This window comes from Caretta caretta, chromosome 6 (assembly GCF_965140235.1).
Source record: "Caretta caretta isolate rCarCar2 chromosome 6, rCarCar1.hap1, whole genome shotgun sequence".
In the NCBI taxonomy this organism is placed as follows: domain Eukaryota; kingdom Metazoa; phylum Chordata; order Testudines; family Cheloniidae; genus Caretta; species Caretta caretta.
The window spans coordinates 8659110-8676173 of NC_134211.1; the positions used below are offsets into that span (position 1 = coordinate 8659110).

Below are 17064 nucleotides of genomic sequence, written 5' to 3' on the forward strand. Positions count from 1 at the left end.
GGTCTGAACACCTCTGTCTGTGCTGATTTCTCACTGTTTAGTGAACTGATGGAGCTGAGTTATTTGCTATCTTATCAATAAGGGAATTAAGCCACCAACACTATAAAGGTAGGGGACTAGCTGCACTGGTATAAGATATTTTTATGTTGGTGTAACTACCTCTATGCTAGCGGTTGTGCTGCTATATTGATTTTAACATCACACCGCACACTGACATAGTAATATCTTGATAAAAAGTGTGTGCAGAGCAAACCTAGTGGACAAAGCACTAGGGTGGGACTCTGGAGATCTGGGTTCTATTCCTAGGTCTGCCAGTGGGTGACCTTGAGCAAATCACTTCATTTCCCCGTGGCTGTTTCCCCATCTGTAAAATGGGGATTGTGATGGATTGTACCCCTAGGGTGCACTCTGGGAGCCATTGGAACCACTGTGCCCCCCCTAACCATTCAGCTGGGTCGGCCTCTCTCACACTGCTCTGTTGGTGACTCAGCCAGCCTCTCCAGGCCCTGTTAACACCCCACAGAACAGCAGGTGGTGCAACATGCCTACCTGAGTGCTTTACCTAAGCCACTCATGGATCAACAATGGCAGCGCCAGCCAGCTCCCCAGCTTTGCACCCCTGCTGGAGTATTCACCCAGAATTAGACCATCTTGCACTGCACAGGGATCTGTACAATCCAAGCTCATTAATATAGTTCGCTTCCCCCTCGATGTGGAAAAGATTTGCACCATGCCTTTGATAGCTGAGCTGAGATTTTCCCCACTCACTTCACTGAAAAACACACGGGTTATGATAAAATATAAAACAAGTTTATTAACTACAGAGAGATAGATTTTAAGTGATAGCAAACAGATCAAAGTAGATTACCTTGTAAATAAACAAAATCGCAAACTAAGTCTTATACAAACTAGATTGGATTTGAATCAGCAATATCTCACCCTGTCTGATGATACAAGCAGGCTTACAGATTCTTGAGGCACAAGCTGCACCTGCCTTGCAGCTTGGATTCCCCTCCCCCATTCAGAGTCCTTTGTCTTCCAGAGCTTCTTTCAGGTGTTGAGTTGTGGGGGAGTGAAGACCAAGTCATGGTGTCACTCCTCATCATTTATAGGTTCTTCCAGCTTGCCGGAAAGTCTATGCATGTGACATGGGGAGTCTGCTGCATTGGCCAAACATTCTCCATTGCCTACGTGCTCCCTCCGAGGAAACTTCCTTATACAGAGTTCCTGTGCTAGTGGATTCTTCCCTGGATGGGTGTTGATGACAGCAGTTAACACTGTCTGGCTACTCCATCGCTGTACCTGAAAGGCTAGTTGTGGGTGTTTTCAACTTCACAAAATCTTTCAGTAACACATACAATGACACGTACAATCCAACAGGATATTAATGTTTGACAGATCAAGACTTTTAGAAGGATACCTCACAAGGCATGCATTGTACAAAACATATTAAAATTATAGGACAGTGGTGAATATGGGGGTGCCAGGGTGTCACAGGGATAATGATACTGCCCTCTCTTGTAAAGTGACCTGAGATTTACAAATGAAAATAACAGCTAGGAATTATTATTACTATCATAATAAAAATCTTGGTCTTGCCAGGCCTGGAGTCTTCAAAACTCATGAAATATATCCTAAAAAAAAAATAATAAAATTGGTTTAAAAATCAGGAGAGATCTCTGTATAAACAGCCCTCATGCCCCATACCAGAGGTGGCTGCATCTCAGATTCAGGTGCAGGATCCTATAGAAATAGCTCCCACATTCCACCTCAGAGGTGGCTGCATCTCAACAATGGGTGAGGTATCCCTGTATAGACAGCCCCGCACCCCACTCCGAGGTGGCTACATCTTAGCATCAGGTGAGGGATCCTGTATAAACAGCCCTGCACCCCACCTAAGAGGCAGCTGCATCTTAGGGTTAGGTAAGGGATCCCTATATAAACAGTCCCCACACTCCACCCCAGAAACAGCTGCAGGGTGAGGGATCCATGCAAAACAATACAAACAGAAACACCAGCAAGGAGCGCTTAGAGCCTCACAAGCTTGTCCGATAATGTGGTCTCACATTATTCATAACTGGGGCCCTCCCAAATTCACGGCCATGAAAAACATGTCATGGACTGTGAAATCTGGTGTCCCCCCCTGAAATCTGTATGGTATACAGTAAAAGCACACAAAATACCAGATTTTAGGGAGGGAGACCAGTGTTTCTCAAACTGGCAGGGCCGCCACCAGCAGCACAAAAGGGTATTGGTACCGCAACCGCCTCCCACCCCCAACACACAATAACTTTGGGCCCCCCACTCCTTTTTGGGTCAGGATCCCTACAACACCATGAAATTTCAGATTTAAATATCTGAAATAATGAAATTTACTATTTTAAAAATCCTATGACTGTGAAATTGACCAAAATGGACTGTGAATTTGGTAGGGCCCTACTCATAATTTCTCCTCTTGTATCTGGATAGCACAGGTGTAAGGAAGCTCTGTTACATACTCTCGGCCCATTGAACGTCTTAACTACAGAGGGTTATTGTGTATATTCATCACCTTTCCTGGATCTCTTTTGTCACCATCTGCATGTCTCACATTGTTGTGTGGTAGTTTTGAGGAGTCTTCTGCCTATATAAGAATTGAAGCAGTGGGTCAGGACTCCTGGGCTCTAACTTCTATCGGCAGGTCTGGGGGGAAAGGAGTGGGGTCCAGTGGGTTAGTGTGGGGTCTGGGAGTCAGGACTCCCGGGTTCTACTTCTATCCCTAGCTCTCCGGGGAAGGGAGTGGGGCCTAGGGGGATAGTGTGGGGTCTGGGAGTCAGGACTCCCGGGTTCTACTTCTATCCCTAGCTCTCCGGGGAAGGGAGTGGGGTCTAGGGGGATAGTGTGGGGTCTGGGAGTCAGGACTCCCGGGTTCTACTTCTTTCCCTAGCTCTCGGGGGAAGGGAGTGGGGTCTAGGGGGATAGTGTGGGGTCTGGGAGTCAGGACTCCCGGGTTCTACTTCTTTCCCTAGCTCTCGGGGGAAGGGAGTGGGGCCTAGGGGGGTCAGGGCTCCTGGGTCCTGGTCCCAGCTAGGACAAGCGTGCGAGCTAACCACTGTAGAGAGGCGGGGGGATCGGAAGTGCCTCTAACCAGCGGTGGCTCCGCAAGGCCCGGAGAAGAACGGGTTAAACCCACCGCTCTCCTGAACCTTCCGCTTCCCAGGGAGCTGCCAGCCGCGGGGCCGGAGCAGCGCCGGGACCTTCCTGTCCAGCCCCCCCGGAGCCCGGCTCCTGGCCCCGCCGGGTGTGCGCAGGGCTGCGTGCCCGGCTCGGGGGGCAGATTTCACCGAGCAGCGCTCCCCGGCCCGGGCGCGATCCCCCGCATGGAGCCAGGGGAAGAGCCCAGGGTCCCGGATCTCCCGGGCGCCCAGGAACGGGAGACCCCCAGAGGCGCCCCCCCAGGTGAGGAATGAGCGACACCGGCTGGGAGTGAGGGGGGAAGCTGCGGTCCCAGCCAAGCCAGCGGGAGCCCCCCCCAGTTCTGTCTCCACTCGCTCAGTAGCGCCCCCAGCCGGCGCCAAGGGGTGTCCCTATTTCTGGCCCTTCTCCCCAGGGGACAAGGGCACCATCTCTTGAGAGCGTTTGGCTTCCAGGCCCCACGGGAGTCCTTGGCTTCTGGAGATCTAGCCAGCTGCAGGCTCCTTCATTTAGCCTTGGCCAGGTGATCCGGCCGCTCGCCACCCATAGGGGTTTTCCTCGGGTGCTCAGCCTGGCTGGTAACCTCCCCACTTCGCAGGGAGGATGCTGGCTAAGCCCTTGAGCGCCCTTAGTCCCCTGCTGCCTTCCCACGATCCCCATGTGCCCAGAAGGCCAGACGGCGTCTCCCACGGTGCTCTGGGAAAGAATCACACAGCAAGCTCAGCTGAGTGTAGCACAAAGCATTGTGGGATGTGCCCCCCAGAAGCCCTGGCATTGCAGCCCACCTGCAGGGGGAAAGGCAGCACCAGAGGGTGCAGTGACTTGGGGGGCTGCTCACACTGGAGCAGACATACCCCCACTCATCCCCCACATCGCTGCCTCGATAACTAGACTTGGTGGCCTTGGTCTGGATGGGGGCACTAGATAAACTGGGCCAGGGGAGTATTCGGAAAGGCTTGTGGCAGGCTGATTAGTGTCATGGACTGGAAAATCAGAGGGACCATCCATAGATCCCTAGATGGTTTGCCAAAAGTAACCCCAATGGTTGTCCAGCCTGCACTTCCTGCGTAGCCCAGGCTGCAGAGCATCACCATGGGACTCTCATAGAGGTGGGCTCCTTTCCCCTGTTTTACAGATGGGAAAACTGAGGTACAGAGAGGGAAATGGACTGCCCAAGGCCTCCCAGTAGCAGAGCCAGGAATAGAACCCAGGACTCCTAGTGTTCTATCCAGTAGCCACACTGTCTCCCTAAAGAAAGACAACCCAGTCTCCATGTAATGGAAAATCCATCACATCCCTTGGTAAGGCTGGTCCACTGACTAAATCCCCTCACTGTTAAGAATCAATATCTTATTTCCAGTTTGAATTACTCCAGCTTCAATTCCCAGCTGTTGGGTCTCGTTCTCCCTTTGTCCAGTAGATTAAAAAGCTCTCCTGTCTCAAAGATACCAGAGAGAGCTGTATCCTGGGAAGGAGTGACTCTGAAAAGGACTAGGGGAGGGGGTAATGATAGACAGCTCATCTTCACTTGGTTCCCAGACATGCTGTAGTGAAGCGAGCTAATATGATCCTTGGGTGTATGAGCTAGGGAATGAGGACGTGATATTAGCTCTGTATACAGCACTGGTGATGCCATTACTGTCCAGTTCTTGGGTCCACACTTCAAGAAGGATGTTGATAAATTAGAGAGGGGTCAAAGAAAAGCCACGAGAATGATTAAAGGATTAGACAACCTGCCTTAGAATGACAGACTCCAGGAGATCAATCTCTTGAGCTTAATAAAGGGAAGGTTAAGGGGTGATTTGAGCACAGTCTGTAACTACATATGTGGGGAACAAACTTTTAGTAGTGGGCTCTTCAGTCTAGCAGACAAAGATCTAACAGGACCCAAAGGCTAGAATTTGAAGCTAGACAAATTCATACTGGAAACAAGGTGAAAATGTTTGATGGTGAGGGCAATTTACCATTGTAACAACTGACGAAGGATTATAGTGGATTCTCTATCAGGGGCAATTTGAAAAATCAAGATTGGGTGGGGTTGTTTTTTTTAGAAGACCTGCTCTGGTTCAAACAGGAATTATCAGGGGGGATGTTCTCTGGCCTGTGTTGCACAGGAAGTCAGACTAGATGGTCCCTCCTGGCCCTAGATTCTATGATATTGTCTTCCAGTGACCGTGATCAAGTCACTTCCATTTCTTTGTTTGCTATAAGGCAGGTTATCCAGAACGGACAAATCATTCTTGTTGCTCTTCTCTGAGCCTTCTCCAATTTGTTAACACCTTTTTTGAAGTTGTGGACACCAGAACTAGACCCAGGTTTTGGACGATGTGATAAGGGAGGATTCATAGATTAGGATGAGTAGACACAACACTTAGGTTAGGTGACTTTCTCCCTTCCCCAGTCCTTCATAACCAGATTAAACTTTTCAGACATATTAATAGGTGAATGCCAAATTCCTTTGCTGGCCCCTCATCTCCCCTCTGGGAAGGATTTGAGGGGGGTTTTGCTTCCTGCCCATCGGGTTTTCTGTTTGGTGACAAACCCCTTTGCTGCCCCCTTTCTCCCTGTCACAGGGAACTGGATTTTCTCTTTCTCCCAGCAGGTGTCAGGAAGGAGGAGGAGAATCCCCAGCGGGAGCCACACAGGCCTTCGCAGAGCCCCGAGCAGGGAGAGGCCAACAGGGTGGGATGGCAGGGGGAAGAACTCCAAGGGGTGGAAAATGGATTTGGGCTTCTCAGTAGCATGTCTGTACCCCAGAGATTGACCATCTGTGGGCAATGTGGGAAGAGCTTTAGCCAGTATTCGGACCTTATTAAGCACCAGCGGATCCACACGGGGGAGAGACCTTACAGCTGCTCCCAGTGCGGGAAGAGCTTCAGCCAGAGCTCCCACCTCACCAAGCATCAGCGGATCCACACGGGTGAGAGACCCTACAAATGCCCTGACTGCGGGAAGGGCTTCAACGACAGCTCCTACCTCCTGCAGCACCGCCGCACCCACACGGGCGAGCGGCCTTATGAATGCCCGGACTGCGGGAAAAGCTTCGGAGACAAGTCAGGCCTTACCCGGCACCAGAAGGTGCATCACGGCGAAAGACCCTACAAATGCCCTGACTGCGGGAAGAGCTTCAGCGACAGCTCCTACCTCATCCAGCACCAGCGCATCCACACGGGCGAGCGGCCCTACAAATGCACCGAGTGCGGGAAGAGCTTCAGCCGGAACTCGCACCTGGTCCAGCACCAGCGGGTCCACACAGGGGAACGCCCCTACAAATGCGCTGATTGCGGGATGAGCTTCAGCCACAGCTCCACCCTGATCGGGCACCAGAGGACCCACCGTGGCGATAAGCCCTACAAATGCCCCCAGTGCAGGAAGAGCTTCCGGCACAAGTCAACCCTGGTGAAGCACCAGCGGACCCACACCGGGGAGCGGCCCTACAGCTGCCCCAAGTGTGGGAAGAGCTTCAGCTGGGGCTCGGCTTTCATCAAACACCAGCGCACACACACCGGGGAGCGGCCCTACCAATGCACCCAGTGTGGGAAGGGCTTTGGGGACAGCTCAGCCCTGATCCAGCACCAGCGCACCCACACCGGTGAGCGGCCCTACAAGTGCCTCGAGTGCGGGAAGGGCTTTGGCGACAGCTCCACCCTGGATCAGCACCAGCGCACCCATTTGGCAGAGAAACCCTACAAATGCCCAGAGTGCGGGAGGAGCTTCATCCTCAGCTCCCACCTTGTCCGGCACCAGAGGGTCCATGTGGCCTAGAGTCCCCATGCGAGGACAGTTCTATTAACTGTTCACACCTCTTTAGGAACCTTAGAAACCAGGCCTCCTGAGAGACCAGAGACCAGGCCTCTTTAGGGACCAGGCCTCCTTAGAAACCAAGGAACTTGGAGACCTGGGACCAGGCCTCCTTAGAAACCAAGGACCTTGGAGACCTGGGACCAGGCCTCCTTAGAGACCAGAGACCAGGCCTCTTTGGGGAGCAGGCCTCCTTAGAGACCAAGGGCCTTGGAGACCTGGGACCAGGCCTCTTTAGGGAGAAGGAAGCAAGCTCCTTAGGAATCACATCAGCCCAGAGACCTGACATAGTTTTTCCCCTGGGGCGAGGCACAGCCCGTCCGACTCCAGACTAGTGATGTACCACGTAGGCATTGCGATATGGGTGCAGTGTGTGTATGGGTGGAAGGGGGGGACGGGAATGACTGAGGGGCCCACAGGTGGAAATTAGTTGAAGTGGGGAAGGAAGTGAATGTGGGGGTCCCTTCTGCCCCAATCAAGATGGGGCTATTAGAAATGCTTAGAGGCCACAAGGCAGGGTTCTCAGCCTGGGATCGCTGCCCCTCAAAGGGGGTCATGGTAACCCTACCCCTTTCTTGTTGCTAAGAGGGAGGGTTCCTGGCTATATGGCAGTGGGATCCTGGTAGGGAAAAGGTGAGAATCCCCACAGTAGTGAGGTAGTGATCTCTGAAGGACATGGGGCTGTGCCTGCTCCTGGGTGGGGTGGGGGGGACCTGTTCCTTCGTTCCCCTGGAACTCCACAGCTCTGGACCTCACTCTTTGCTCCTTTCCCTCTCCCAGGGGCTGGGGAAGGGAAGTATTGGGAACCATGGGGAGGGGTACGTGAGGCTGCTGGAAACTGGAGGGGGCTGCTCTCAGAGGCCAGACAGACGTATGCTCCCAGATGGCTGGGCGGGGGGTGAGGGAGCGTCTAATCTCCTTCCTGGTGGCATCTCCAGTGCCTGGCTCCTCTCTCCACGGTGCACAGACCTGCTAGCTCAGGAGCCCAGTGGCACCTGGGGAACGTCCGTTCCTGAGCTTGGGGCAGCTGGCATCCCGCCAGCCCCACCCTTGGCTCTCGGTTCCCAGCAGGCACCTGGATCCCACCCCCCGCCTGGTTTTGATGATGATCCAGTCTGCTGTTGTGTTAGTCAACTGTATCTGTTGGAAATAAACTTCCCCACCGGGATCTGCTTCCCCCCGTCTCCGTGCTGAGGGCCCTGTCTCAGAGCTCAGCGTGGCCTTGGACATGTTGTTCTCGCCTGCAGGGAAGCTCAGAAGCTGGCTTGGGCTCCCAGTTATCACGATTTGCCGCTCTGATCCTGACGTAAACCCCAGCAGAACGCTGTCTCGTCTTGCTCAGTATCATCTTCATGGTAGGTGTGGCTCTCAGTTCCCTCCTGCCTTGCCTGACCCCTGGCAGGAGCCCTCCCCTCCCCCAGGCTTTCTCTGAGGGCTCAGAGAGTCATAGAGATGTAGGGCTGGAAGGGTCTTCGAGAGGTCATCAGGTCCAGCCCCCGGTGCAAAGGCAGGTCCAAGTAACCCTAGACCACCCCTGAAAGGTTTTTGTCCAACCTGTTCTTAAAAACCTGCAATATTGCAGCTTCCACAACCTCCCTAGGAAACCTCTGACCTATCCTACATCTCCCTTGCTGCAGATTAAGCCCATTGCTTCTGGTCCTGCCTTCAGTGGACATGGCGAACAATTGATCACTGTCCTCTTTGTAACAGCCCTGAACATATTTGAAGGCTGTTATCAGGTCCCCCTTCAGCCTTCTTTTCTCAAGACTAAACATGCCTGTTTTTTTTTAACCTTTCTTCATAGGTTCTCTAAAGCTTTTTATTATTTTTGTTCCTCTCCTCTGGACATTCCAGTTTGTCCACATCTTTCTTAAAGCTCGGTGCCCAGAATTGGGCACACTTCTCCAGCTGAGGCCTGGGTTGAGTGCCGTTGGACCAGCCCCTGAGAAATGATCACAGAAGGGATGCCTTACCCATTGCTCCCACTCAACTCTCATTTCCGACTGCCACCGAACCCTCCTGGCTTCAACCTTCATGAACCCAACGTTCCATCTGCCACAACTGCCATGGAACCTTCATGAACCCAATGTTCCATCTGCTACAACTTCCATGGAACCTTCATGAATCCAATGTTCCATCCACCATAATTGCCATGGAACCTTCATAAAGCCAATGTTCTGTCCACCTCAACCACCATGGAGCCTTTATAAACCTAATGTTCCATCTGCCTCAGCTTCCATAGAACCCTCCTGGGCTCAACAATTCATCTGCCATGGAACTTTCTGGGCACCCCTATATTCATCAACAACCTTTTCCCATCTCGTGACCTACATCCTCATTGCAGGGGCAGAGTCTGTATTGGCCCCATGTACGTCATCTTGCAAAGAAACAGCCAAGCCCTCACCTGTGTGTCTAATGCAGATGGCAGCAACCTCAAGCTGGTCACCTGCTGGCCCTATGGGATTCCCCCACCAATACTCCACCAACTGATGCATTTTCCCCTGGGAGAGTTTAGAATCCATCACCCCCTATCTGCCTCCAGAAGTCTATAAGTTCTTTAGAGCGGGGACTGTCTTTTTGTTCTGTGTTTGTACAGCACCTGGTGTAGTGAGGTCCTGCCTCTTAACTGAGGCTCCGAGGCTCTGCTGTAATACACCTAACAAATAATTCAAAGGGGTTTGGTCCATGACTGGATAACTATCTATCCAACTACTCCAGTCCTTCTTGCTTCTGAGAGCTTTTTTCCTAATGCCTGGGAAGATAAACCCACCGATGCCCCCCAACACACCCTGGGCTCTGAGCTGTTCCCATGTGAGCTCCAATTTATAGTACAAACTTCCTTTCCACTGAATGCATCCGATGAAGTGAGCTGTAGACTAACACGGCTGCTACTCTGAAACCTTTTGTAACACTTGCTCAACATGGGTCTACAGCTGCCCAAGGGTGGCCTATTGTCCTGCATCCCAGAGAGCTGCCCCACACAGGGAAGGGCTTGACACTTGCTGAAGGACCATCCAGGACACAGCAATCTGCAGCTACCAACTCTGAATGTCTGTTAACTACTGGCCCTATGGAGCATGGGGGCACAAGTAATCCAGATGTGCAGGGGAAGGAGAGGGCAAGAGGGACCCTCACCAGCCTGAAACACGGACAAACTCCCAGCTGGGGCCAGCTCAGAGCAGGGGACTGGGAGTGCTTTGTGCTTGTTTTCAAAGCTCTGTAACTCTCAAGGGCTTTAATAGTAAAGTCACTGGCGTTAGGAAACCCCTTTGCTCAGCTCGTGTTTTTTTGCTTTCTGTAAGGGTCCGTGACCGTCCCTCCCCATCAGTCTCAGAGGGAGGCCATGCCCCTGCATTAGCGAGTCTGAAAGGGGGAACTAGCATTCTCAAGGCTCTGACTCTTTGGGTAGGGCAGGGCAACAAACCGTCTATAATGACAGGGTTCAGAGTAGCAGCCGTGTCAGTCTGTATCCACAAAAAGAAAAGGAGGACTTGTGGCACCTTAGAGACGAACAAATTTATTTGAGCATAAGCTTTCGTGAGCTAGAGCTCACTTCATCGAATGCAACAGTCTGTAAGGCGCTGGCCCTCCGGGACAGGCAGAGCAGTCAGCAGTGTATGAGGCCCTCTGGCTGGGCTGAATGACAGTCTAGAGGGCTCTGGCCGTCTGGGAGGGGCAGGGCCACAGTCTAAAGGGGCTCCAGTTGTCTGGCAGGGAAGAGGAGCAAGGGATCTAGGGGCCTCTGGGCAGGGCAGAGCAATAAGCAATCTCAGGTTCTGGCCTCCTAGCTCAGGCAGATGACAGACAAATGCAGGCCTCTAGGCCTAAGGTGGGTAGGCGGCTACCCCAGGGGTGGGGTGGCTGCAGGAGGTAGGGGGACCTGGGTCCACTCTACTCCACTGGGTCCCAACCCAGGGCCCTGCCAATGGTGCAGGGCCCGCCTTTTAAACGTCCTGTCCCACCTCTCTGTTTCCGGTGGGGCGGGTGCGGCTGGCACGGCTCCGCCCACCAAGAGTGAATGGTGCCTCCTCCCTATCAGTCTCCAAGGGAGGCTATGGCCCCTCTCTACAGTTTCCCACCCCCTTGTCCATGAAAGGGTTAAACTAGAAGCCTAGAGGGCCCACAGCCAGAGTGCCCATGGCCTTGGCAACTGGGGGTGGGGGGGAGAGACTCAGAAGGCCTTTCAGGCTCTAGGACGGCTGGATGGTGGAGTCCCATGTCCCAAGGACAGGCTCAGGCAAGAGGTGTGAGCCTGGGCATGTGCCCCATAGATCCAGAGCTGGAAACAGGGACTACACCCTGCCCAGAGCCAGAGCCAGGGGACTTGAGAGCACATGGGACCCAACGACGGGGGCCCACTGGCAATAGATGGGTGTCCATACAGAGGGGGACTGGGCCGGGTTAGAATGGATCTCTGACCTGTAGAGGGAGCACAGAGTTGGACTGCTCTGACACACATGGATGGACTGATTGATTGGACAGACAGACAGATGGACCAATCGCTAGCTGAGGGAAGTGAGACGCCAACCCCAACGTGGTGGCATGAGACACAAAATTGATTCCAGATCTCCAGGGAATGTTCTCCCCATTGCAGATCAGACCCCTGGGGATTTTGGAAAAGATAAGAAAACCAGACTCGGGGGATGGGGGGGTGGGTGGAGGGACGCAGAGCCCCTAACGTCTGGTTAGCGAAGCCTGCAGCTTCAGCCAGGCCTGCCATGGTTTGGCTAGAGATGGAAGACAGGGCTGATGGCAGTCATGGCTGCCTTCCAGCCTCGCAACATTCCCCCAGGCCAGCTGGGCCCAGCAGCCCAATGGAGCGTGGCAGGTGGCCACCCCATGTGACTGAGCCCTCAGACGAGCAGGCAAGAACGAATGTACAAAATTAGAAATTGCCGTGGAGGGAGCCTCTGGTGAGAGCAACGAGCTCAGCTGATAGGAGCAATGAGCACTGGGGGCAAAGACACCAGGGACATGGGGGGCATGCAGAGACCCTGGCAGAGGGAAGGGTTTGTGGGGGAGGGGTTGCAGGGAGTCCCTGAAATGGTGGGGGGGACACACCGGGAGTTTGTGGGGTTCTAATCGGCGGCGTGGGCCCCTAGGTGCTGCTGCACTGCACATAAGGAATAATATAACTGAGGGCGTGGGGTGGGTGTGGCCGCCTGCCCTCTATGTGCTCCTGTGTTGTGCCCCATGGTGCAGTGCACAGGCATGGGAGGGGGAAAAGGGAGGGAGCCCAAATTGGGAAGGGGTAACTCTCCCCTCCCCCATCTCTGTCTTCCTCCCTTTCCCAGGCAGAGCCCGTCTCATGGCCCTGCCCAGGGATCTTCCTGCCCCAGCGCCCCAGTCGCCTGGGTCCTGCGTGTGCGCCGGAGCAAGTCTCCCTCTGCAGGCTGCAGCCCCAGGGCGGTGAGTAGGGCACCGGGCGAAGCAAGTCACAGCCTGAAGCCCAGGGAGGGAGAGACACAGCAACCGAGGCAGGAAATCGCTGCCCGGAGGAAGTGGCGGCAGGGCCAGGGGGATTGGTACTGAACTGGGACCGGAGAGACCCCCCCCCTCCCCAGCCAGCTCCAGGGCAGCCCAGGGGTCTGTGCTGTTGAGCCAGGCAGGGACCCCCAACCCAGCCCGCCGGGCCTTCAGGGCAGCCCAGGCCCCTCCTCTCCCCCGTGGGGCAGAGGTTGGGGGGTTCACTCCTGCCTGTCAGGGTTTCCCTCCCTTTGCCACCCCGCTCTCCTGGTGCAGGGAAGGGGCCTGGCTGGATTCCATCCGCCAGCGGCCACTAGGATGCAGGAGGGGAGTCCCCGGGAGCAGGGCTTCCTGCCCAAGATGCCCCAGCGGATCCATACCAGAGAGTGGCCCTACCCCTGCCCCGACTGCGGGCATCGCTTCCGGCAGAGCTCCCCCCTCACCCACCACCGGGCCACCCACACCGGAGAGTGGCCTTACCAGTGCCACGACTGTGGGTGCAGCTACACCACCAACGGCAGCCTGCGGCGGCACCGGGCCAGCCACGCCCTGGGCTACGGGGTGCAGCCGGCTCGGCCCATGGCGGCTAGAGGAGAGTGGTGCCCTGCCAGCCCTGAGGCTATCACTGGGTGCCAGGACCCTGTCATGGACTTGCACAGCAGTTCTCAATCAGGGGGCCAGGGCCCTCTGGGGGGGGCACGAGCAGGTTTCCGGGGGTCCGCCAAGCAGGGCCAGCGTTAGACTCGCTGGAGCTCAGGGCGGAAAGCTGAAACCCCACAACCCGGGGCAGAAGCCCGGAGCCCCACCACGTGTGGCTGAAGCCAAAGCCCGAGCAACTTAGCTTCACAGGGCTCCCTGTGCTGTGCGACCCTAGGCAGTTGCCCTGCTTGCTACCCCCGAACACCAGCCCTGGATTTCATATGCAGAAAAACATTTGTTGTGGCACAGACGGGCCGCGGAATTTTTATAGCCTGTTGAGGGGGGCCACAGAAAGAAAAAGTTTGAGAACCCCTGGACTAGCAGGCTCTTGGGGAGGCTGCTGCATTTGGGGAGTCCCTGGCCACAGGGCCTTCTTCTCCCCTTTCCTATAGGTCTCCCTCGTCAGACTACATTTCCCCTGTTGCATCATGGGCATAGGACTCCCAGGATGCACCTCCCCTTCTCACCTAAGACAGACCAAAGTGCATCCTGGGAGTCCCAGAGCCACTGGCATTATTAGAGTTGTTGGTTTCTCATGCTCCCCTTCTCTATAGGCTGGGCTCCCTGGTCGGACTACATCTCCCATGGTGTATCTGGAGACTGGAGACATGAGGCAATCGAACTATAAATCCCCTACGGCACTGTGGTGGCAGATCCAAATTGAAATATTTCTGTTTTCAAACATTTGGGTTTTTTTGACAAGATATGGACATTTTCCATGGAAAGCAGCAGGTGCTTTTCATCTAGTCAAAAACTCAATTTTCTGTAGTAAAACAGTTTTGACGGAAAGTTTGTCACCACCTCTTCTTGTTGGGAGTGCGTCAGACCAGCCATCCTCAGTCGGCGCTGGCATCTGATAAGCCCCCGGGGTGACACCGAACAGTTAGACTTAACCAAAACCGTAAATGGTTTGGGGGTCTGCTACCAGGGAGATGGGCTCTTTCCTGCCAACTTACCACCCCAGGTCTTGGTTAGCTCAATGTCAGAACTGGAGGTGGGCAAACGGTTTCATCTGAACCATTTTTCCCCCATGAAAAGTGCAGATTTTGCACCATGGCAACATTTTGCAAATTCACATTAGTTTCACCAAATTGTTGATTTACAAAAAATAAAATCTGAAAAATCCAAATGTAAAGTTTTGACATTTTCTAAATGGAACATTTTTTGATTTTTTTGGTTCAAAACAACTTTTGGATTCCGAATTTCCTTCAATTTCATTAAATTCCAATTCAAAAAGATTTTTTTAAAAATGCTCAAAATTGAAACAAAAAAATGTACATTGACCCAAAACTAATCCCCCTCCCCCACTTTTTGATTTGCTGAAAATGTGGTTTTCAGCTTGACCCCAAATGATTTCTTTTCTCTTGTTTTCAGAATTGCCGGTGAATCAAAAAATTCGTTATTCACCCAGCTCTAGCTGGAATGTGCCCTACCGTTCTCAGCACCACCCAGGCCAGATCCTCTGGGCATGGACGGGATCTGTGCTCTGCTCCAGCTTTTAAACAGTCTCTTGGGGGAACCTTTTTACAGTTAGGTTCCCACAGAGTCTGACACTTCCTTCAGGTTAGGCCGTGCAGCCTCGCCACCTCCGAGACAGCTCCAGAACTCCTGTTTCACATTGCAAGCTCTCCTCAGTGAATCCAACTGAAACAGACTCCTGGTTAGAGACTTGTACACTCCCCAGGGGCAACAGGGGATGGATCGCTTGATAATCACCTGTTCTGTTCATTCCCTCTGAAGCACCCAGCATTGACCACTGTCGGAAGACAGGATACTGGGCTAGATGGGCCTTTGGTCTGACCCAGTACGGCCGTTCTTAATGTACCTCAGCCAGTATTTGCAGCGACCCCAAGCGTTTTCAAGACAGAGCAGCCTGTATTAGCCAACGGGAACACAGCACTGGAAGTTGTTAGATTAGCATCTGCATACACAACACTTCTTAAAAATCTTTGGGCCCTATAAGGGCCTGGCATAAGGTCAGCAGGGCAAATTTGGGGTCATTCGGACAAGGGGTTGCTGAGCAGAATAAAGCACCGGTTGGTAACATTTCCGTTCTTATTACGCTGGGTTTTTTTTGCTACACACCTGTGGGCTCAAATTCTTGCTGTGATCACCCCGCACCGATCTCACTCGATCTGGTCTGATCTCTGCTCGCGTCTAGCACCCACTCACTCCGCCTTTGGGGGAGCAAGAGTTAAAGAAGTACGAGGGCTGTGCTGTGGCTTGCTGAAGTGGCATGCACCTGGGAAGGTTTGCTGGTGTACCCTGAGACGGGGATGAATGAGCCTATGAAGCAGCAGCCCGAATAATAGAGTTGCTCAGGAGCTTAAGGGTTGACTCCAAGCACCTCCCCTGTGTCATGAGTTCAAGTTGAGCTGTTGGCAAATTCCCCAGCCTAGATGACCGCTCTCTGGTTGTGGCAAACGAGCCCTAAACCCAGAGCTTTTTGCTTAAGAACCAATAGTTCAAAGTGCTTGGAAACCTACGTGCCTAATCAGATTGTCTTGAAAATTGCTACCCATCCTCAGTACCAGGAGGACAGAAAATGGTACTAGTTTGGGGTCATTTGGTCAAGGGTTTCCTCTGACAGAGCACCCCAATCAGCGTCTGACTTTAACAGTCAAGGTGCTCAGAAACCCACGTGCAATAGAATCATAGAGTCTAAGCCCAGAAGGGACAATTGCGGGTCACTTGGTTAAGGAGTTCCCCACATGCAGCCCCACCAGAAAGAGCAGCTTTGAACATTTGCAGATTTGTATCATGTGTTTGGCCCAGAGCTTAGGCTCCGACCCTCAGGCAAGGAATAATGGGTGAGTTGCCAATTTCAGCTGGATGCATTCCAGGAGCTTTCATCACGTGACATAATCTTTAATTAAAGATTCAGCTTTAATGCCTGAAGTCTCCAAAACAATCCTGGGGGGTTGGCAACAATGCACTACAAAAGCTTTCAGGCTAGGTCCACAAAGGGATAACTGCACTTAGGGTGACGCAATGTCCCGATTTTATAGGGACAGTCCCGATATTTGAGGCTTTGTCGTATATAGGTGCCTATTACACCCCCCCCCAACCTCCGTCCCAATTTTTCACCCTTGCTATCTGGTCACCCTAAGTGCACTTTAGGCACCTAAATCCAACATTTAGATCCTCAAAATCCCTTCTCAGCTGCTGCCTAACCCTGTGAGCACTGACAGCCTCTAGGTGCGTGAATTTCCATTGACAAAGTCTCTTTAGCACCTAAAGATTTGCCAGTGGGAAACCACACTGCCACCTAAAGTCCTTGCTCCAGGGGCCTGTCTCACACCTAAACCCCATCTAGGTGTTCCCCCACCTATTGGGCCTGAGCCAGGCTGTGATCTCAGACATCCTATACGAATCACTCCAGCGGGGCTGGAGTTACACTCGATGACGCTGGCGGTCCCTTCCAGCCCGATGGTTCTATGTTCCTCTGAACCCATCACAGGCACCGAAAAGCTAGGCCTTGCAATGCTGAGGCTAAGGCCCCTTGGTGGAGACGGCCCTTTGGACCTCTGCTGACGTCCCTTCACCCCCCTGCGAGCTGTTGTTTGCTTGCCCAAGGGATTAAGGCAACAAGTGCTGCCCCTGAAAGGCAAGGGCAAGGAGGCAAAATCTTCAGGGCGGGCCACTCTGTGCCATAGGCGTTCGCTCTCACCCTGCCTTTTGCGTAGCCTCTGGGGCTCCTTTTGGACACGCGAGGGGTATGGGCACTGGACTCCAGCACTGGGTCTGTGCCAGGCGCTGGGGACGGGCATGCTCAGTTCCGGGCGCACGCGCACACCCGCTGGGATGAATGGAGCAGTACACACCTCTCCCAGCGATTGTTGCAGGCGGTAGTCGTCTCCCTGGGGTGTTCTCATTGCCCTGAGATGAATGGGCCACTTCACACCTCTCCCTGGATGTGTGTAT

At 53.4% G+C, this 17064-nt stretch overlaps 1 protein-coding gene and 1 long non-coding RNA gene across 10 annotated transcripts; one reads left to right on the plus strand and one right to left on the minus strand.

Moving 5' to 3' along the window:
* Positions 1 to 788: 788 nt before the first annotated feature.
* LOC142072640 (uncharacterized) lies at positions 789 to 3074 on the minus strand. Its single transcript, XR_012669141.1, has 2 exons — positions 2552 to 3074; positions 789 to 1634 (listed from the first exon to the last, which is right to left on the minus strand). It is a non-coding gene; the product is annotated as an uncharacterized LOC142072640 (long non-coding RNA).
* Positions 3075 to 3322: 248 nt separating this feature from the next.
* On the plus strand, positions 3323 to 15186 carry LOC125638542 (uncharacterized). 9 transcript variants are annotated; one of them, XM_048854455.2, is made up of 6 exons: positions 3350 to 3438; positions 4310 to 4475; positions 5774 to 6766; positions 8223 to 8330; positions 12270 to 12384; positions 14515 to 15186. In XM_048854455.2, the coding sequence occupies exons 3-6, from the start codon at positions 5917 to 5919 to the stop codon at positions 14555 to 14557; spliced, it is 1116 nt and encodes a 371-aa protein (XP_048710412.2). In that variant the 5' UTR covers positions 3350 to 3438; positions 4310 to 4475; positions 5774 to 5916; the 3' UTR covers positions 14558 to 15186. The 9 variants fall into 9 exon arrangements, with proteins under 9 accessions (XP_048710406.2, XP_048710412.2, XP_048710411.2 ...); XM_048854454.2 differs by having other exon boundaries at positions 5777 to 6766; XM_048854449.2 differs by lacking the exon at positions 4310 to 4475 and having other exon boundaries at positions 3323 to 3438; positions 5777 to 6766.
* Positions 15187 to 17064: the final 1878 nt, after the last annotated feature.

Excerpts from the sequence above, each read along its gene's own strand:
- LOC125638542 (XM_048854448.2), top strand. The coding sequence starts at position 3,360 with ATGGAGCCAGGGGAAGAGCCCAGGGTCCCGGATCTCCCGGGCGCCCAG. Across the intron at positions 3,439-5,773 it reads CCCCAGAGGCGCCCCCCCAG|CAGGTGTCAGGAAGGAGGAG; the intron begins GTGAGGAATGAG and ends TCTTTCTCCCAG. Across the intron at positions 12,385-14,514 it reads CAGGCTGCAGCCCCAGGGCG|AATTGCCGGTGAATCAAAAA; the intron begins GTGAGTAGGGCA and ends TCTTGTTTTCAG.